This window comes from Lagenorhynchus albirostris, chromosome 6 (assembly GCF_949774975.1).
Source record: "Lagenorhynchus albirostris chromosome 6, mLagAlb1.1, whole genome shotgun sequence".
Lineage (NCBI taxonomy): Eukaryota > Metazoa > Chordata > Mammalia > Artiodactyla > Delphinidae > Lagenorhynchus > Lagenorhynchus albirostris.
Genome location: NC_083100.1, coordinates 109,253,812 through 109,274,935, shown reverse-complemented (window position 1 = coordinate 109,274,935; position 21,124 = coordinate 109,253,812). Strand labels below are relative to the sequence as shown.

The window sequence follows — 21,124 nt, the reverse complement described above, 5'->3', positions numbered from 1 at the left end:
CGAGCTAAAACAAGACAGAATGTGAGGGCAGGTGGCAGATTGGGGTTCACCCAGCCAGGTCTCTTCTAAGCAGAGCTGCTGCCTCCCCCTTGCTGTTCCCTTGTGGGTATTGCTTGTCAGGACCACATCACCTGTGATTCCCTGATGACGGCATCCACGGGAGTGTCCTTTTTCCCTATGAAATAAGGGCTCACGGGTATTGACTGGAAAAAACGCAAACGCCAGAACGTGAAATGGCAAGGAAAGCAACACTGTCTGCTTCCCTTTAGAGGAAAATAATGCTCTCTCTCACCTGGAGCTCACAGTTTCCACTTCATACCAAGGAGATGCTTCAAAGCTCAAGCTAGTGAGTCTAAAAGAAGTGTCCCCAATAGATTGTGCCTGGCCGTGCGCACGTTCTCCTAAATTGGAAGTCTGAGTTGGTTTATTAATTGAACGTAAGAAGGAGGAACATTAACTGGCAGAATCCTTTATTTTCCTATTTTAAAGAGAGGCTGCTCTCATGCTAAAGTTATATGAACCGAAATGAGGTATTTTAAGAAAGTTCAGGGTAGGAATAATGGGATGAACTACATGAAACCTAACATCTTCTGAAGCGACATGGAGAATAATATTGTGACATCCCTTAAAAGCTGAACGTCCCCCAGACTTCCTCCTGTCCATCCCTCCATCCTTCCTGTTTTGTTTTGGTTTTTTCCCTTTTGCATGGGCTATGTTACTCTTTTTGGTTGTTGTGATTAATAGTATTTTCAGGCATCTTTTTACATCTCGTATACATATTTTTTGTTTAAGTCACATTCAACCTTTATTTATGAAAAACGGTGTACTGGCCAGATGTATAAATGCCTTTGCTCACACATAAGCTGGTGCTGTGCTGTTCTAGAAGGGGCCGGGGAGGGGAGCGGTCAGGGGGCCCCAGTGCTCCCCAGTCACGCTTTCTTCATGCCAAAGGAGTATTAGATAATGTTATGAACTTAGAAGGGGTTGAAATCTTGAATTCTGTTCAGGTTTTTTGATTCTGCTTCCTGCCAGCGTATACACGGAGTCTTAGCTGTAAACGTGTTGAAGCTCACATTGCTTTTTGTTTGATGGCCAGAGCCAGTCTTTGAGTTGGCGTGTGTTTTTGTGAGCTCTCCAAGTGCAGTTGAGGTGTCTGTGTTCTTTCATTCATCAGAAGAGAAGAATGGGTTCTACCTGGGCCAGGTTTGCAACAGGAGAGTGAATTCATCTCGCAGGGTGAATGAATTCAGATCTTGTACTCTGGCAGGACCCATCCGGCCTTAGAAAACACTCGGGTCGTTACAGCCTCCAGCCAGTAGAGGTCTGGCTACTCCAAGTGAGCGCTGTTCAAATCTTGTCTTGTTCATCTGCCCAAACCTTAAAAAAAAAAAAAAAGTGTGTGTGTTGAGGGGGAGGTTGGTAAACATTTTTTGTTTTTAAGTTACAGGGAAGTTTCCTCTCAACAGAATGCACAGGACTGGCTGGGTTGCCCTTAGCCGGGGATCCCACCAGTGGGTGACTGGTTTCAGTTATTTCTCTTTGGAAGAAGAGGAAGATCGGTCTTCTTTAGTCCTTAATAGTGAATGTTGTTGAATGCTTACTTATATACAGCCAAGGATTCTTTTAATGTCCTTGGCAGTTCTCAGCATAGCTCAGGACTGTCTGGAGATAAAATCAGACCGACTCATACGATTTTTTTCTTGAATACTTTCTTGGAGCAAGTGACGGTTTATTCTTTTTGAGGGAAGGTAATGGTTTTTGTTCTTAGGATCTTCTGTCTGTTTCAGCGTACTTTTCAAACATGTAAAGGTCACTTGTTGATACACTGCATTACGCCAGAAGGCTGTTGAGGATTTTTGCTTTACTTTGTGTTTTGCTGTGTATGCTAAATGTCTGAAAGGACGACAGTTGACGTCACTTTTCTGTAAGGGACAAATATTTCTTGCTTTTTGGAGTGCTTTTAGATATTCATCTGGAAGTGTGACTCATCTTTATAAGATCTGCTTTCACTGTAAAACTCCCACTATCCGCGTCTAGAAGAATTTGGTTATTCAAGCCAATTCCTGGATTAGATGGCGTGAGAGGCTTTCAGGAGTCCGTTGGTGGATCTGACTTCGAGGCATTTTCTACTCTGGGGTTTTATTTCATAGGTTTCTGATACTGGTGAGCATAACCCAGCTTTCTGAGGTCATGCACTTTGCTCCTTTAAAATTTGTGTGTAATAACTAGCTTTCTTTTCCTTTATTTGTACATTTGAGACCAGTAACAACCAAACTGCTTTTTTCCATCTTCAAGATACGAAAGTTATTTTTCCACGTCCATTAACCTCGTGCATCGTCACCAGTTGTCACTCTTTGAGTTCCTGCATTCTCGTGGTTCTTGTTTCCCACTGGCTCTTATTGAGTGCTGATGTCATGTGTTTGGGACCAGATCTGACAAGGAAGCTGTATGATTCAATTGTCCAGTGGTGGTACTCTTAACAAAAGATGTCTTCCTTATCATTCCAAATCACCTAAAGAAACTATAATTATGTCTTACTCCGTAAATGATTAGAAGTCATTTTTACCCATACCCCAATTTTATGCATGTGCCTTAATTTAAGAAATGAAATATTTTTGCTCTTTAGCATGCTGGACTATGATACCGAGAACCTGAACTCTGAAGAAATCTATAGTTCTTTGCGTGGAGTGACAGAAGCCATCGAAAAGTTTAGTTTTCGAAGCCAGGAGGATCTGAATGAGCCCATTAAAAGAGACGGCAGGAAGGACTGTGATGTCGTGAGTACCCGCAGGCTAACAGGGCCATTCATCAGTGAGGGGGCGGTCACCACCCAGGCCGGTAGAGAGCTGTGTGTCCCTTAAGGGATACTCCTGAACGCTGACCGCGGGGATTACTGAACTCCAACATTATTTTTATCTCGTAGTTAGAATGGTATGATTTTAAGAGGCCCAAGGCAACTTTACGAAATTGCAGCAGCCCTCAGCTATCTTGGTGAAGAATGTTAAATGCCCTTTTTCTCAGCTGGCTTTCATTTATCCTGGACACGTTTTTGTTCCTCTGATATGATAAAAACAGTGAGCCTGCGCCCGACGCCAGCGTGGCTCTCTGGGAGCTGCAGCCTCCTGCAGAGGGGCAGAGTGGCGCAGGACAGATCTGCAGAGGAGACGATGTCACCCTCTGAGCACGGAGGCCACGAGGTCACGAGGCACTTGTCCGGTCAAGTAGGAGGTTGTCGTCTGAGAGGGGCCTATGAGAAGGCAGAGGGATTGGAGTGGGCACGGGGGGAGGGAGAGGGTGGGCGTGCCCTGGTGTTGGGGAGGCCCTGGGAAGAGAAGGGCCCTCACACCAGGGGGCGCACAGCTATCGTCCAGACTACTCTGGGGTCCCTGAAGAATCTGAAGGATTTTTAGCCAGGGAAGAGCCATGGTCCCACGCACGTCTGAGGAGGGTCGCTGTCACTCTGCGATGGGGAGTGACCCTGGAGGGAGCTGGGTCGGGTAGCGCGTGAGCAGAAGCGGGAGAGCCAGAGAGTCCGGCAGGGACTGTTGAGGAAGTGCTGCTGCACCGCAGTGTCACGGGGAGAAGAGGCGGTGTGGACCCCTGTGGAGCGCAGTGAGACATCCAAGCAGACGCAGCCATGGGCCTTCGGGTGCGCAGCCTGGAGTTGAGGCTGGCGATTTGGGCTGCAGGTGGAGGTTTGAGGGACACTGACTAGATGCTTGATGGTAACTAAAGAAAAGTAAGTGAAATCAGCCAAGTGGAGGAGGGTAAGGGCCGAATCCTCAGGAGCATCACCACGAAGGGAAAGATAGAAGAAGCGGGCTCAAGAAGGAGAGCAGAGGAGAATGTGGCGTCCTGGAATTTGAGGGGGGCTTTCGGGAAGGATGTTCCAGCCAAAGGGGTCTCGAGTCAGACGTGGACTGAAAGGGCTCCACTGGATCTTTTTTTTACTGTCTGCATTAAATAGTCTATTTTAATCTAGAATATTTAAACCACACACAGTTACTCACCGGTGTTTGGATGTAGGGCCAAGACCTTTTCTTTGAGATTGGGCCCCCGTCTGGACTTCCATCTTCTTTTTCTTAAATAGCTTTTAGACCTAATCACAGTCTGCAGTTTCCAGGGTTAGTTTCTCCGGGAGTCCATTGGGTGTTGTGAGCAGAGCTGAGAGCAGAGCTGAGAGCAGAGCTGGGAGTGGACACGAGGTCACAGTGGGCCGAGGGCCGACTCGAGCACAGGCTGGAGCGAGGAGGGGCCGACGGCGGGTGTGCAGTGGGAGAGACCTGGCCCGTGTGGCGAGAAAGGTGTTGGCTCTGCAGTGGGGGCAGTGGACGATTCATGGACACGGGTCCTTAAGGACGTGGGGAGGTGGCGAGACGGGGGCCCTGGGGGAGCGGGTTGGCCTTAGCCAGGAAGGAGAGGACTGGGCCTGTGGGAGCAGGACTTGGAGGGTGTCCACGCTGGCAGCTCTGCTGTCCACGGGCAGCGCTTGTGCTGAGGAGACGGGAAAGGCTTCTGAAGTGCATGCGAGGAACCTGGGGTCGGGTGTGGTTCTGATCAGGGAAACAGAAGTCCTGCCAGGAACAGCAGAGGCCCCAGGAGAAGCTGGATGACGGAGGTGTATAGCCAGCATGTAAAGAAAAGAAGGAAGAAAAAACACCTTTAGAGAGAGCCACCATTAACACTTGGGTGTGCATCTTTCTATCCCCTTAGGTGTACCTGTACATGCCTGTGTGTGCAGGGGTGTATGGAGTGTGTTCTTTAAGGTAAAGCTGACTTCATAGGGTGCCTCCTGTGTGGTGTCATCTTTCATGTGCCTTCTTGTGGCTGGATGATAGTTCAGCGTAAGGATGTCCTCGGTGCCCTATTTGGGAACGTTTAAGTTGTTTCCAACTTTTCAAAGTATGAAAAAACACCATGCCAGATGTTGAGTGGGGGGAAGGTGGAGAGAGCAGGCCCGTACCAGGATGGGGAAGCGGGGGGCCAGGAGGGGCTGCGGGACTGGTAGGGGGTGGCAGACGGGGCGCTGACGGGTCTCGGCTCAGAGGGGCGGGGAGGGGAAAAGGAAGAGTTGAGGAAGTCCAAAGTCAGCATCTTCGCCACTCGTCACCAAATGTTAGCTAAGAAGCCGCTATAAAAGTGCACTAAGTGTGGAAGAGTCAGGCACCCGCATCTCTCTGCTCAAGCTTGACCAGCGGGCCCAGTCTGGTCAGACAGAGTCCGTCAGGGCGCAGGTCACATCCAGGGGGAGGGTGGGTCACACAGGCAGAGACAGACACAAACGCGTGCATGTCCAGCCTTCCGGGCAGTTACAGAAATCCCACAGGCAGATTCTGAGGTTCCATTTCTTTGTTTCAAGTAGAAATTAGAGCACTTGATGCCAGAAGGGACATCGGGAACGAGTGTAGTACTGATGGCCTGGAAAATTGATGCGGCTCTTTTGGAGCTCAGTGAAAAGGCATATTCAGCAAAAGCGATTTTAAGTTTCATATCCTTTATCCAAAAATCTAACTTCTGGCAATCGGCGCCGAGTAACAAACTTGACAAAAGGGAAGAAAGACGTTATTTACACAAAGTAGCTTATTTCAGCATTATTTATAATAGCAAGAAACAAAAACATTAAGGAAAACACAGAAGGGGAATCAGGCAGTAAATCTTATTAAAACACAAGAAATAGTGGTGTGATTAAACATTATGGCTGCAAAGTTTTTATTTACGTGGGACGTGCTGATCCTTTGAGGAAAGCAAAATATATGCTGTTCTGTGCACTGTGATTCCCACTCTATAAAATCTGCATGCAGACTAAGACTGGGGTAATATAATATACCGAGTTAAGAAAGTATGATTTTGTTGTTAAAAGTGATTAGTATTAGGAGTTTAGTTTTCTATTTTTCTTTTTTTTAATAAATTATTTTATTTATTTTTGGCTGCATTGGATTTTCGCTGCTGCGCGTGGGCTTTCTCTAGTTGTGGCGAGCGGGGGCTCCTTCTGGTTGCGGTGCACGGGCTTCCTCTCACTGCGGTGGCTTCTCTTGTTGCGGAGCACAGGCTCTAGGCACAAGGGCTTCGGTAGTTGTGGCTCTCGGGCCCTAGAGTGCAGGCTCAGTAGTTGTGGCACGTGGGCTCGGTAGCTGTGGCTTGTGGGCTCTAGAGCTCAGGCTCAGTAGTTGTGGCGCACGGGCTTAGTTGCTCCGTGGCATGTGGGGTCTTCCTGGACCAGGGCTCCAACCCACGTCCCCTGCATTGGCAGGCGGATTCTTAACCACTGCGCCACCAGGGAAGCCCTAGCTTTCTTTTTTGAATGTCTGAAGTTTTTAAACCCTTTCTCCTTTTATAAATAATCGTTTCATTATATTAATCATATACGTTTTACTTTTAGAAGAGAGTTACAAAGAGAAAAAAATTAAAATCATCCATGAATCATCTTATACCGAGAGAAAACCCCTGTTAAGTCTCATTTTGTTCATGTCTGTACACATATTATATATTCTTTTATATCCTAACAGTTATATTAGGACAAAATCTTCTGGGTGGGATGTGTAAGAACCAAACGCATCCCAGCAGTTCCACTAGGTGTATATCCAAAGGAAATGAAAGAAGGGACTTGAACAGATATTTGTGTACCAGTGTTCAGAGTGGTGTTAGGCACAGTAGCCCAAAGGTGGAAGCAGCCCGAGTGTCCATCAACAAATAAATGGATAAACAAAACGTAGTGTGCACATGCAATAGAATATTATTCAGCCATAAAAAGGAATGTAATACTGACACGTTACAACGTGAATGGACCTTGAAAACATTATGCTAAGTGAAATAAGCCAGACATAGAAAGACAAACACTGTGTGATTCCACTTATATGATGTCCCTAGAACAGTCAAATTCATAGAGACAGAAAGTAGAACAGAGGTTTCCAGGGCTGGAAGGGGCAGGGAGTTATTATTTAATAGGCACAGAGTTTCGGTTGGGGAAGATGAAAAAGTTTTGCCCAAAGTATAACATAGTGGTAATGGTTACACCACATTGTGAACGTGTTTAATGTCACTGGATTATACGCGTATGAATTACATGATTGACTTTTTAACATACATATATAAAACTACAATAAAAACCGCACAAAGGCATAAGCGTGGGTGACAGCGGTGCACCTTGTCAGCAGCACAAGTAAAAGGTGCCACAGGGCTCACCAGGGTGGTCTGGCTGCCTGGAAGTGGTTCCCCCACTGTCCTGTAGTCACGCGTCTGAGATGAGGGAAGTGACCGTTTTGCTCTGTCCCCTTCAGTCAGCCACACTTGCTCTGTTCCCTGCAAAGGGAGCCAGACAGGCCAGTGTGCACAGAAGAAAGGACCTCGGGGAGAGAAGGGGGTCAGAAACATGACACAAGGGCCGGGGCCCAGAGGTTTCACTAGTTGAAGACAAAACTCAGCACATATCAGGAAAAACATTTTCAGACAATATTAAAGACCTGTTCTTTGACCAGTGTAAAGACCAGTTCTGAGAGTCAGAAATCCCCAAAGGAAAAGCCATCTGCCTGGGGATGTCATGTTCTCCATAGTGAGACGTTTCACCACTTGAGGGGAATATAGCAGGGGACTCGTGGGTGGTGGGACCACTGTAGGTCTCGAGAGGGTCATCGGGGGAGCGTTTGTCCATGGCGTTGTGTCAGGGTGTCAGTGAGAAAACCCGTCCTGTCGGTGGTGAAGGAAGTTGGCTGGGGTGTTGTGGGCACCTGAGGTTCCTGGGGAACTGGGGGTGCCAGGTGCGCAGACTGCCTTCTCAAGGGCTCCTCAGAATTTCATGTCACTAATCTGTCAAAAATGAGTCAAATTAGTCAGCAAATGCAAAGTAAAACAGACATTCCTTGTAAACTAATGAATGAATAGATGAGAACATCAGCGTGTTCTGTCCCCTCTGAGGTAGCTTATGAGCTAGGTATTTTACAAATGGAGGCACTAACAACCGTCCTTTTGTCAGTGGCCAGACTTCAAGTGAGAAATCTCTGGCTCTCCTAATAATTGTGAAGATTTAAAGGAAAAGTTTGAGACAAGCACTGAAAAGGAACTGACAGTGTGTTGTGCCCCAGGTGTCCCGCGACGGTGGCATCACCTCCCCCGCCACCGAGGGCCGGGGCGGCAGCGACGCAGTGGAAGGAGGCCGGACGGCTCTGGACAACAAGACCTCCCTCCTCAACACCCAGCCCCCGCGTGCCTTCCCAGGGCCACGGGCGCGGGACTACAGCCCCTACCCCTACTCGGACACCATCAGCAGCTACGACAAGACGGCCCTGAAGGAGGCTGTGTTCGACGATGACATGGAGCAGCTGCGAGACGGTCTGTCTCTCCCAGTGCCACTCCCACCCCCCACCCCCCACCCCCCAACCAGGGCAGCTCCGGGCACGCGAGGGTGGACTGGGGGCCTGCTCTGCTCAGTCGTCTGTGTGCCTGGGCGCGGGGGCACACAGAGGATCCATGGGGAAGGCCTTGTGAGGAACCACGACCCGGGCGGCGGTGAGAGCGGGGCGTGGGCAATGGGGCGCCCGGGTGCAGCCTCTGGTGTGCGCTTTCCCGTCCAGCTCTGTGGCCGGGAGGCCCGGACCCCTGTTGGGTGGCTTCCCGCTGCTCTCTCAGCAGCATTTGAGCCAGGTCTCCCGAGCTGCTTGTGTCACCTTCGGTGCTGTGGGTGGGGAGGGGATCTAACCTGCCCTGGGCACCTGCGTGGCGTGTGCTGGCTGCTGAGACAGGGATCATTCCCATCATACGGGTTAGGAAACTGAGGTCCAGAAAGGTGAAGTTACTGCCCCAAGTATAATAACACACTTGATATGGAGCAGAACTGGTCTGGGTTTTTTTCTGACACTTGTGTTAAGACCAGTGTCCATTACTGAGTAACAAGTGAGTGAGTACCTATTGCTATGAAGTATTTTTATCTGGAAGTTATTTTTTTCTCTTTTCACCTCACTGGCGTGTTCATGTGTTTTGGTTTATTTCAACTTAATAATTAATTTTAAAAAATCTTATATATGTATACTTTGTTTCCAAGCCTGCTATTTTATGTTGTTTTCAATTTTGAATGAAGAATTATATTAGGACCTTAAATCAGAATTCTAAGCAGTTAACATTCAATGAAGGCCTACTGTGTGTCGCAAAGGTTGTGGCTTGCCAGGGCTGGCTGTGCAGGGAAACGAGACACAGCCCCCGGCCCCAGAGTGCAAGGCCCCGTCAGGGGAAACAGGCTCATCGTGGTGGCAGGCGTAGAGGCAAGGGCCATGTTAGCAGTGGCTGCTGGATCCAGGGGAACATGAAAGGAAGAAAACTGCGCTCTCGGTGGATCAGGCAGTGATGGGACCCTAAGACAGAAGAGAAGGCCTTCCACGGTCTGAAAGCACAAGTAGCTTCGGGGCTTGAGAGCGTGACCCCTTGGCTGTTGATTGCTACTTGCCAGTGGGGAGCAGGTCGGTCTGTACCCAGCCGTCCATCTGCTGGGCAGGAGGCTGGTGGTGGAGGGTTGACTTGGACTTGCGCTGCCTGGGAGCTGTGGGCCGTTGCCTTTCCTTGCTCATAGGGCTGGCACAGCGTTTAACTTACCCGGTTGTTGGTCTTGTTTAAGACAGACTGGAGATTGAGATGTTGGCTGTAATTTATCCACTAACCATATGCTAAAAGGCGTAAAGGAAAAGGTAGGATGGCAGGGGCGGAGATGAGAGGGTTCTTGAAGACGTCAACTTTCTCATTCTTAGAAGCTAAAGAAATATGTGAGTACAAATTTAGGTTCCTAATGATTTGTCTTTGTTTTTTTCATCCTTTCTACTTAAAGTGAATATTCAGAGTTGAGGTCTCTTAAAACGGGGGTCCCCACCCCCTGGGCCGTGGACCGGTACCAGTCCGTGGCCTGTTAGGAACCGGGCCGCACAGCAGGACACGTGAGCGACGGGCGAGCGAGCGAGGCTTCATCTGCTTCCCATCGCTCACGTCACCGCCTGGACCATCCCCCACCCCCAGCCCCGGTCCGGGGAAAAATTGTCTTCCACGAAACCGGTCCCTGGTTCCAAAAAGGTTGGGGACCACTGTCTTAAAAGAACACAGAAAGAGAAAGGATATGTCCCTCTTCCATATAAACCACACACAAGTCCCTGCAAGCAGTTACGCTACGTGATGTTGGCAGGCCTGGCCGTCTGTGAAATAGGAGGGAAAGAGGCCGGTCAGGTCGGGAAGGGCGCTGCGTGTTGGTCCCGGAGCACTGGACACCTGTTCTCACCCGTTCTCACAGTTAACCCGGCTAGGTGACCTGCTGGGGGTGTGACGTGAGGCCAGCGCCCAGCGCGGCCCACCTCCTGGAGTCAGGAGGGCGGGGGTGCTGAGCATCTGTCTTGTGTCCCCCAAGTGCCCATTGACCACTCGGACCTGGTGGCGGACCTCCTGAAAGAGCTGTCCAACCACAACGAGCGGGTGGAGGAGCGCAAGGGCGCCCTGCTGGAGCTGCTCAAGATCGCGCGCGAGGACAGCCTGGGTGTCTGGGAGGAGCACTTCAAGACTGTCCTGCTACTGCTGCTGGAGACGCTGGGGGACAAGGACGTGAGTGACCCCCCCCCTCCCTCCCTTTCACTCCCCTCTCTCCCCCTCCCCTCCCTCCTCCCTCCCCTCCCTCCTCCCTCCCCTCCCTTCCCTCCCCTCCCCCCTTCCCCCGTCTCCCCCTCCCCTACCCCCTCTCCCCTCCCTCTCCCCCTCCCTTCCCCCTACCCCCTGTCTCCCCTCCCCTCCCCCTTCCCTCCCCCTCTCTCCCCTCCCCTCCCTCCTCCCTCCCCTCCCCCTCCCCCCTCTCCTCCTCCCCTCCCTCCTCCCTCCCCTCCCCTCCCCTCCCTCCCTCCCCTTCCCTCCCTCTCCCCTCCCCCCACCTCCCTCCCTCTCCCCTCCCCTGCCTCCCTCCCCTCCCTCTCTCCCCTCCCCCTTCTCCCCTCCCCCTCCCTCTCTCCCCCTCCCTCTCTCCCCCTCCCCCTCCCTCTCTCCCCCTCCCCCTCCCTCCCACTCCCTCCCCCTCCCTCCCACTCTCTCCCCCCTCCCCTCCTGGGTGGCCAGGCCTGGGCCCACAGCTCCCCTCCACTCCTGTGCTGTGCTTCCTGTTGGCACCAAGACAGCTTTCAGGTTTTCTGGACCCAGTCAGTTAGCGGAGACAGGCCCCACCCTGGCCTCCACGCAGGTTTTTCTGTTATTGGGTTTGTAGTCATTGAGGGAGACGTGCTCCCTCTTTGGTCCCTTTCACAAAATTTCTTAAGACTTTGCTAGTGTAGGAATGTGGCTTGTTGTTTTATGATGGGGTTTTCTTCCTTAGGAGTTTTATTTATGCTTCACACGCAGTTGAGAAATCAGAGGCTCACTTTTGGAAGACCATACGAAACCCTACTAAATGCGCCTCTCCTGGGGCTCTGTGTTGGTTCACTCCTGCACTGTTAACCGTTCCAGCGACAGGTCCCAGAAGCAGAGATCATTACTGTTTTCTGTTATCGTCCATTATTATTTTTAACGTAGAAAGCTGTCTCCACGCGGTGACACTTGAATGTGACTCTTCAAGGCGTGAGCACCCTGATCAGAGGCCCACCTCCCCCCCACCCCCGCCTGCTGTGCAGCCGCTCCCTTGTGTGTGTGGCAGCAGGAGTAAATGTTAGGACTTCCCTGGATTAAAGTCTAGAAGTAAAACTCCATCTCTGAGCTCCAGGCTTCGTGTAGGTCAGCAGAAGCACAAGTACAGTAAGTGTGGTGAACAGCTCAAGGGGTAGGACCAGACAGATTTCGAGGAAGTTGGGCACGGCCCAGGGCAGAGGTCGTGCCCAGGTCACGTTGATGGTGATCTTAATGGAAGACAGGTGAGCAGAGGCTGGCGAATGTCATGGTGACTCCAGTTGCTCTCTGGTGCTTAGGGACGCATGGTTTGGTGTGGGGTTAATCAAGGTGGAAGAACGGCGATGACTTTTCTTAAGACAAAGTACCTGTTGGCACCTGAAGCGCTTCTAGTGGTTGGCCTTGTCAGGAGGAGAAACGATGTCATGGAGAGGGCAGGGGGCGGTGTGTGAGCCTGTGGCTGGTGCAGGTGAGTGGCAGAGAATCAGAATGTTCTGTCTGGTGTAAACCCCATTCTCTGTTGTTGAGATTAGGGGTCTGTTTGGAATGGCTTTCCTCCATACTCATGACTCAGGCCTCAAGTAGCTGGAGTTCTGTACACGTTCCCCTCGCCCATGACCTGCTCACGTAGAAGGTCAGGAATATCGGCAGCTCTCCCACTGTCCTGAGAGAGTCCACTGTCTGACAGGTCGTGTCGATGAAACATGCAGGTGCCCTTTACATAGGGCATAGGGCTGCCCTTTTACATAGTTTACAGATACACACCTGAGCCTCAGAAAATCCGGAGCCGCCCCCCGGGAGACTGATAGTGAACTTACCAGTCGTCCTCATTCGGTCTCATTCAGGAAGCCTTCCTGGGGTCCCTCTCAGGTGCCGGGTCCCGGGATGTCCCCGCAGGCACAGCGCCCACCCTCGTGGGAGCCTCCGTCCGGGAAGCCTGGCGTCCATGTCACGGTGCCTGCAGGGCGCTAGGGACCCAGGCCTGGGAGCCGGTCTCGGGGCCCCGCCGGCGGTGTGCGCGGAGGGGCGCCGCGAGGCGCTTGCTGACGTCCGTCTCTCCTCCGCCCCAGCACTCCATCCGCGCGCTGGCACTCAGGGTGCTGCGGGAGACCTTGAGAAGCCAGCCGGCAAGGTTTAAACACTACGCGGAGCTGACGATCATGAAGACGCTGGAAGCGCACAAAGACTCCCACAAGGAGGTGAGCCAGCCTCTGGCGCACAGCCATGCCGCCGCGGGGTCTGAGCAGCACTGCGGGCCCAGTGCCCCGGCGCCAGGCGGCAGGGCTCTCCGAGCCTCGTCTGGGCGGGTCTGCCCTTTCCCCTGCGGTCAGGGTGGGGATGGAGATGTGCAAGCCTCGCTCTGGGCCCTCAGCCAGGCTCCCTCACCCGCAGGGCTCCGCTCTCCTCGGGGGGCTGTCACCCCACCGCCGCCCACGGGAGAGCTAGGTGAGGCCGGAGCGTGCGGGCGGGCTCCCCCTACGGGCTCGAAGGACTGGAGGCGGCCCGCCCGCTCTGTGGGCTCCGGACGCGTGAGGCATCCGCACTCTCCTCGGGCTCCCGTCACGGGGCAGGGAGGGCGCGGTTCTGGGCCCGACGCGTGTGCACGCAGAGGACAGTCCGTGCGTCCTCGTCCAGTCGCTTGCTGGACTGTCCCGGGGCCTGCCGCCCGCAGTCCTCTGCGTATCGAGAGATGGGAGGTGGGGTGGGTGGAGCGCCCTAAAGGGAGATGGTTTCAGGGACGCCCGCCAGTGAAAGGCACTGTGGCAAACAACCGTCTAGTTCCAGGTTTGGAAAACTTAACTTGGCGAAACAGTGGGTTTGACCCCGAAGTGAGACATAAGCATGTGTCAGTTCAATCTTTTGGCTCCCGTGTGACTCTCGCGAGCACAGCCGTGGATTAAAGGAACTGTGATTAGAGCAGTTCTTCTCTTCACAGCGAGAATCAGACCCTGAATCATGGCTTTTTCCTCTGTTCAGCAGTTACGTGGCTACTGAACAGAGACCGGTCTGGCCCCCTCAGGTTCCCACCACAACTGCAGGCTCAGCGAGGTTGAGGGCGTCCCTCTGGCCGGGCATCTCTCCACCCAGCAGTCCTAGTGCCACACAGGTGCATGAATGATGGGTGTGTGTGCAAACCACTCACTCACACTTCCGGGATCCAGCTTGGTTGCCTGATGGCGACAGCACCTACTCGTGTTTGAACAAAACGCTTTCCACTTCAGATAACTCATTTGAAAAATGTGAGGACCAGGTAAGCTAACAGTAGTCACCGTAATTATTCCCAGGTGAGGAAGAAGGTCCAGGAGGTCCCATCCTTTGTCAGGTGATGCACACGTGGCAGTTCCTGGCAGAACCAAGTTGTGAACCAGGTCGTGTGTCTTTTAAGGGGCAGCTGGTCTGTGCTGACTCTTTTTTTTTTTTTTTTTTTTAACCACGATAGCTTCTCCTTAATGAGAATACATGGTGAAAAAAATGACATGAAATGGACGTTCTTTTACATACATACGATGTCAGTTGTTTTCAGAGGGGAGGACATATTGAGACTGTGACACTGAGGTGAAACAAAGCCACCTGCACGGTGTGGCGGTCACTAGCCATCCCCTTGGCAGACGTCTGTCTTTACAGTGGCCGTCCTGATCGTAACCTCCAGGATTTGGACGGTGGACCCGGAGAAGTATACGTTACCAGAAGTTGCTCTTTACTGTTTACGTGAGAGATCCTGTTGTTTTCCCCTGCAAAGCGAGAGACTGAGGAGAGAACGTTCTTCACTTTGAAGTCCTTTAGGTTGCGTAAGGGACACAAGCAGAAAACGCCTGCTGCTTAAAGCAAACGTAGCAGCACTCAGTTGCCGTGGAATTCTTGTAACCCAAGGGTCTCCACGCGGCTGTCACTGATTTCCTGATAAGCTGGTTGAGGAAACACTGTGTTCTGAAATGAGTGCGGTTACTGGCAGGCCTCCCCTGCTTTGCATGCTTTCAGACTCACCTTGACTTGGTGCCCTTGTCGTTTTCCTTATGAAACTTCACGCTGTCACTTTGCCCGAAGCTTCTAACTTGGGCACCTGTATGTTTTGGTGTTAGGTATCGTTTTCGTTTTTGTTTTTCTTTTCCTTTAAAACTCTTCCATGTGGTCTTTCTCTGGCTTTGCCAATCCGCGTTTGTTTTTAGGCCGGATAGTTAGACGCACAGGGTCTGTGTGGTAGCCGTTGTGCTGGCATATCCCACACAGTATGTCTCTGGTTGCTACGTTTTCTCGTCTGCACATTCAAACATCATTCCCACATTTATTGACTGGAAAGGAGCCGAAGTGTTTCTAGACCCGGTTACTAGTCAGACAGGGGCCAGTCTCTCTTCCCGTCTAAATTGGCACTCTCAAAGTGTGCTCCTCCCGGCGACAGCTCTGGGCACCTCCTTCTCGTTACAGCTAGTTGGTTTTGTGTCCACAGGCAAAACCCAGGCTTTGGCAGATGAAGGAGTTGGACCGGCAGGTGGACACAGAGCGGCTGTGAGAGCGCTTGTCACCAGACATGTCTCTCCTTGGCCCCTGTGGCCGGGGCCCCGCCAGCGTGCGCACTGTAGTTCTGGCCGCGGGGCTGTAGCAATGAAGCACTTCTTGAAACGCAGTTTCTATAAGTTGAAAGGTGTCATAAGGCCCTTAGGGAAGATGCATAAAGCAGGGCTGAGGATAAGATGGCTTGTTTGTCACCGATAAGCCAGGGACTGTGTTCCCAGGGTCTTTAACAGGAGCTATGAGTGCAAGACACTTTTGTCACACGCTGAAACGTGCCGGGCACTAAATCTGTCTCAGGCATCGTTCATCGTAAGCTAACGGAGGTGTTTTACAATAAGCAAGATAGAGGATTCGGGTACCGGTTTAAAGTTTTTATTTTAAAAGTTGGTATTGGGAATTCCCTGGTGGTCCAGTGGTTCGGACTCAGCGCTTTCACTGCCGAGGGCCTGGGTTTGATCCCTGGTGGGGAACTAAGATCCCATAAACCTCGCAGCGTGGCCCAAAAAGTAATTAAATAAATAATTAAAAGTTGGTGTTTGTCCGGTTAGACAGTTTTCATATTTCCTATTTGAATAAGTAAATCTCGTTCATTGTCTAGCTCCTTATTTTTATCTTTTTAGTAAATAAAATTTGCTTTTGAGTTTCAGTAGCTCATTAATGAAGTTACTATGGTATACCATAGTGTTAGCTTTTAGCAAACATCCGAAGGGGCGAAGGGCTTGATAGTGACCTTTTAAAATCTTACGCCCCCTTTTCTGTTTTTCAAGAAACAACTCCATTAATGTTAACACTTTTTATCCGAGAACTTGAAATCCGTTTGTTGGGGCTGGTACAGCACCTCTCCTTCAATGATTACGAGAAGATTTAGGGCTAAGAAGAGCACTGATACTTTGCATGAGATTCTGGGGTCAGTGGGAGCGTGAATCTAGAGGGGGAAAGCCTGGTTTTCGGTCCAGCATCCGACCTCCAGCCCAGCTGTCGGTTTGATCCCTTCTGTCTAAGCCTGTGTAGCGTGGCCGCCTCGAGAATCAGACACGGGACATGGAAGCATGCTTCTAACACCGTCAGGCACTGTACCAGTATTGCTACGTAAAGCCGTCTTCAGACATCCGTACCGTCTCAGAGGCACTCGTTTCAGTAGCTGCTGCTCCCAGGCACTGCGGCTTACACGCGGTACCCAGAGTGCTGGGGTCCTTGCTCGCCGTTCTGTTTAAACTTGAGAGGAACACCAACTCTGTTTCTTTGAAGATGTTCTATACTTGAGACTTTTTGCTGACCTCGGCCATGTTAATGAATATTCCATTACATTTTCCTGTTAAAAAGAGGAAAATATCAGCTTCGTTTTATGTCACTCCAGGAGGTCACCAGACGTTTCTTGCCCCACAGCAGCCTTGGTGTTTAAGGCATCAGAATCCAGCCTCAGGTGGTTTGGCTTGTTTGGGGAAGTTTGAGTCTCAGGTAAATATGAAACAACCACTGTTACGTCTCCCGGGGTTTTATTTTGAAATCATTTCTAATTAGTTTTATGATTGCAAGGAATTAAAAAAGCAAAGCCAGGCTAAATTTATTTTTACAATAGAACTTTTCGGGGACCTCTTGGCAAATATCACAGCCTGAGCAAAGCAGCGGCGTGTCAGAGAGAAAGCACTTTAGCGAGCTGACGTTGTGCTTCAAATACCAATTAGAATCACTCTCTGACCATGGCTCACCCAGGCCCCCCGCATCTGGAGTGGCCCTGAGAAGCCTCTCGGGGCAGCGGCCGTGTGTCAGTGGGTTCTGAAGAACAGTGCATTGTGTGAGCGTGGAAAGATTATTTCACCTCTCTGGACCTTGGGTTTCTAATCTGTTAGCCCAGGGAGTGGACTGCATGCTTATCTGTGTGTCATCCGGCCTCAGGATAATGGAGGAGGCTGCTGAGTAACAAACCTCAACCTTTCTAGATTCTAAGTCTCCAGTCTTCTTTGGGCCCAGTCTTGGGATATAGCCAGAGGCCCTATTTCCTTTGTAACCTTCAGCCTTTTAACAAAAAGACAAAACCAGAGACCTGTATAGTCATTTAAAAGGTCAAAGTTGCTGAGCCAGACAGTCTGACACTCGTAGCACAAACTGGTAAATGTCCCATTATTGCGCAGGTCGCAGAGTGGTGCTCAGACCTAAAGGAACTTATACGGCTTAGGTGACGTAAGAGCAGAGGAATCCACGTGGGGTCCATAGAGAAGTGTGCTGGGAGTCTGGGGCAGTTCGGGAGGATGCTGGCAGTGAGCCAAGCAGCGAAGCCCAGGGCCATGGGCCGGGAGGACACAGCTGGGCTGGACCGGCTGGACCCACCCCGCCACAAGTGGAGGTCCCATCGCCCACCCTGCCGGGTGGTTGGGACATGCCAAGCATGGTGTCCAGTCCTGAGTGGTGGCGGCCGCTATCCCACGGTTACTCAGGGTGAGGGGACACGGCCCCTCCTCTCTGATGGGCCCAGCCTCCTAAGACCAGACGTGACACCTGCCCTTTAGCTCCCGTAGCCTCAGAGCGTCTTACTAAGAGAGGAAACCCTGTCTGCAGAAAGCAGTCGGGGGGCCCTTGTTTAATGTCAGAACTCTGGAGTCTGGAAACTTGGGTCCTCATCCTACTTTGGCCAGTCACGTGGCTGGGGACGGGACGCAGCTCTGGACGCCGGAAGTGCTGGCATCCGGGGTGGCCTGGGACGCCCTGCGAGGCCTGCCCTGCAGGGCTGGCCTCAGAGTCAGGCGGCGAGGAGGCTGGCACTGTGAACACTGAAGACACTGTCTTTTATCCTCTTCCAGGGGAGAAATAGACCGGTTCTGAGTAGAATTGTGCCTGAGGTTTTTCAGTTTTACATAAAGCAGACGTAACCGCATTTCTCGAACTATATCTCAGAAGGCTATTGAAATTTGGGTGAATAAACTTTGGGCTGTGTCTCTGGGCTCCCGCGTCGGCTGAATCTCTCGGCATCTCCACTGGAGGGGCCGTCACACTCCCACACTTGAGGCCGGCAACACCAGGAGTTGATGGATTTGGGAGGCGCAGAAGAGGAGTTCTGTGCTCAGCCCACCTTCCGCCTCCCAGGCTCTTCCGAGGGGCCAGCCATCCCGGCGTCGGAGGTGTCCTCCAGGGTGGGGACACGGCCCCCTCCTGGGCGCCCACCCTGTGACTCCGTGGCATTGTCCCCCATCGGCCCTGATTCTACCCCTTGGGGTGGGACAGAATAAGTCTCCCACCTCGGAACCTTTCCGCGTTCGAGACGGTGTTGCCCTGAATGCGCTTCTCCAGGGCGGGGGCTGTGATGGCCGTGTGGTCAGAGACCATCCGTGCGTGCAGGCTATACCATCTGAAATTGTACGTGTGCGTTTTCCGGGAGAAAGTCCTCATCAGCGAGGTCTGGGAGATAAGGTTTCACGCTCCAAACTGATGTAAGCATTCTAGATTCGCATCCCCCCTCATTTTACTGATGAGGGAAACTGAGGCCCAGACAGTAGAAGAAACTCCTCCCACGTTCACCTCACTAGTTGATGGCAGAGCCAGGTCCCCGAACTTGGACCCTGAAGGTTGTTCCTTTCCTCCCCCCCGTCCCGTGGTGCCGGGTCCGGCAGACAGGGGACTCGCATGCTGGGTTCAGGTCCCCGGTGGCGCCCGCCTGAGCTGGCAGCAGGCAGAGCAGTGCTGCCCACACCCCTGCCCCGCCCCACCAGAGACACAGCCGCCCCTCCACGGTGGGCGCACCACGCTGGTGGGCACACGCCGGGCACCTGGCCCGTCTGGTGAGGCCTCCCCGGCCTTCCCCAGAAGGTGGCGCCAGCCTCTCCCTTCGGGAGGCACGGTTCCTGAGCACCCGCTGGCTGGCTGGCTGGCTGGCTTTTAGTCAGCCAGTTAGGCTGCCGCATCGGTGACAGAGCCCAGTCAAACCCTGTGAACTTAAAACACGCAGTCCAAATTTTGACAGGCTCTGTGCTCTCAAAGAAACCTTATCTTTAAGCAAACATTCATCAATATTCTGAGTAATGATCTCATTTTTTAAAAAGTTAGATAAGGAAATTATGCTTTTCCTAGCTAGACACTGTTATTTCACTAACTTTGAAAAAGCAGAATTCCTGTGTTCCCTACCAGACTGCAGCAAAGTCAGCAGAACTAGAACAGTCTTGGTCACTTGGGGTAGATGACAGCCCAGAAGGCTGCCTGATCCCCCTTGCTCTCATCAGCATCCCTGCCCCCTTGGAAAACATCTTTGCCGCCTCTGGCCACCTTGTCTGCGAGACAGTACTGTCCTCCTTCCTCTCTGCTGCCCGTGTTTACTTTTGCTCTCTGTTTGCTTACACTTATAATCTTTGCTTCTTATGTTACACAGAACACAGGGGCAAAACCTAAAGTTCACCCTGAATCAGGCAGCAGGCCAGCCGCTGGGAGCTTGGCATGTAGAGGGAAGTTGAGAACGCCGACCCGCCTTGCCAAAAACAGCATCTGTCTTGGGAAACTTGTTCTAACCTCAGTGAAAGAGGGGGCCTCAGATGGGCCTTCTTAAAGCGCAGCTTCTGGCATTTTCTTTTCAGGCATTTTCAGCAAACCTACATTTGATTAAATGCTTCCTGCAAGCGACGTCAAGAATTCGTGGAGTTTTATGTGACAAAGTTCCCCTTGGGTTTGGGTTTCAGCTCAGCAGACCTGAGAAGGTCTGTTTCCCAGCAGCTCCCTGCAGGGTAACTCCTGTGACCTGGATGATAGCAGAGCGTGGGGAGGTTGGGGGGAGGAGGGGACCCCTCGTGTTAGAGTCTCGCTGTGAACCTGGCCATTTATTTCCCTGAGAGGCGCCGGGAGGTTTCTAGTTTGCTCCTCTCAAGACTTATGTGGCGCTGCTGGGACTTGAACCCCAGTCTGTCTCCCAAGCCAGTGTCTTCCCGCCCACTGAGCTGTGCCCTCCTCCTGGTGGTCTCCTGAATTCCCCTACATCAGTGTTTTCCAACTTGAATATTGTCTATGAAATCATCCAGTATTTCATTTCATTTTTTTTTCCATGTTTAAAAACTAAGACCTCAGGTTTCGTCAGTTAGTTACTATCACTCAACTTTCTGACCAGTATGTTGTGACACCTGTAAACAGTGGTTTCTTACAGTAGAAGGGCATTGGTGTCCCACTGCGGGACCCGATTGGAGAAGGGACGGGCCCCCTCTTCCACCGTCTGCCTAGCCGTGTGTAACACGCCAGACGCCTGGCTCTGCCAGGTCCGCCGTGGACTGACCGCACTCTCAGGGACATGCCTGAGCTCAGGAGGAAGCACAGCACTTCATCTAGTAACTGTTGTGTGATGGAGCCCTTCTAAGCAATATGCTGTCCCTCTCCAAACAGACCGATCACTGCTGAGCATTTAAATACACACACACACACACACACACACACACACACACACACACACACACACACACACACACACACACACACACACACACACACACACACTGTGGGGAAATGAGCTGGACAGACACTTACTGAGCACCTAGTGCATGATGATGGACACTGCTGGGCATGGGGACAGAAGGGTGGCCAACACGGGAGCTTGCCTTCAAGGAGCCCTTAGTCTAGTGGGGAGACGGTGTCAGCAGAGCAATGAAGTGCAGTGATCAGGGTGCCCTGGGGGTTCCGTGGGGGTGAGGGGGACCTGCCCGGCCAGGTCACTAGCGCAAGTGAGCAACTTTCAGGAAGAGTGAAGGGAGCTGGCGGGGCCCCACAGCGGCTGGCGGGGTGCATCTTTGCCCAGTGTTCCTGCACAGGCCTCGTTTCCTTGCGTGCCTGGTCATCGGAGTGGCCCTTTGGAGTGAGTATTGGACCGGGCAGACCCTTGGGCGTAGGCCCTGGGCCTCTGGACTGAGCCCTGGAGCCTTGTGGGGCACCTCAGTGGCCCAGCCCCACTTCTCTGCTGTGTCTCCACCAAGGCGGAGCTCGGAGCCACACGGGCTCTGCAGCTACAGTCGTTGCTGTGTCATCTTTCTTAATCCAGATAGCT

At 52.0% G+C, this 21,124-nt stretch overlaps 1 protein-coding gene across 1 annotated transcript in view; it reads left to right on the top strand.

Moving 5' to 3' along the window:
• CLASP1 (cytoplasmic linker associated protein 1) overlaps positions 1 to 21,124 on the top strand; it is a 269,026-nt gene that overhangs the window by 228,272 nt on the left and 19,630 nt on the right. The window contains exons 33-36 of the mRNA XM_060153037.1: positions 2,627 to 2,777; positions 8,079 to 8,325; positions 10,376 to 10,566; positions 12,678 to 12,806. Coding sequence (XP_060009020.1) covers positions 2,627 to 2,777; positions 8,079 to 8,325; positions 10,376 to 10,566; positions 12,678 to 12,806 — 718 coding nt within the window. The remainder of the gene's footprint in view (positions 1 to 2,626; positions 2,778 to 8,078; positions 8,326 to 10,375; positions 10,567 to 12,677; positions 12,807 to 21,124) is intronic.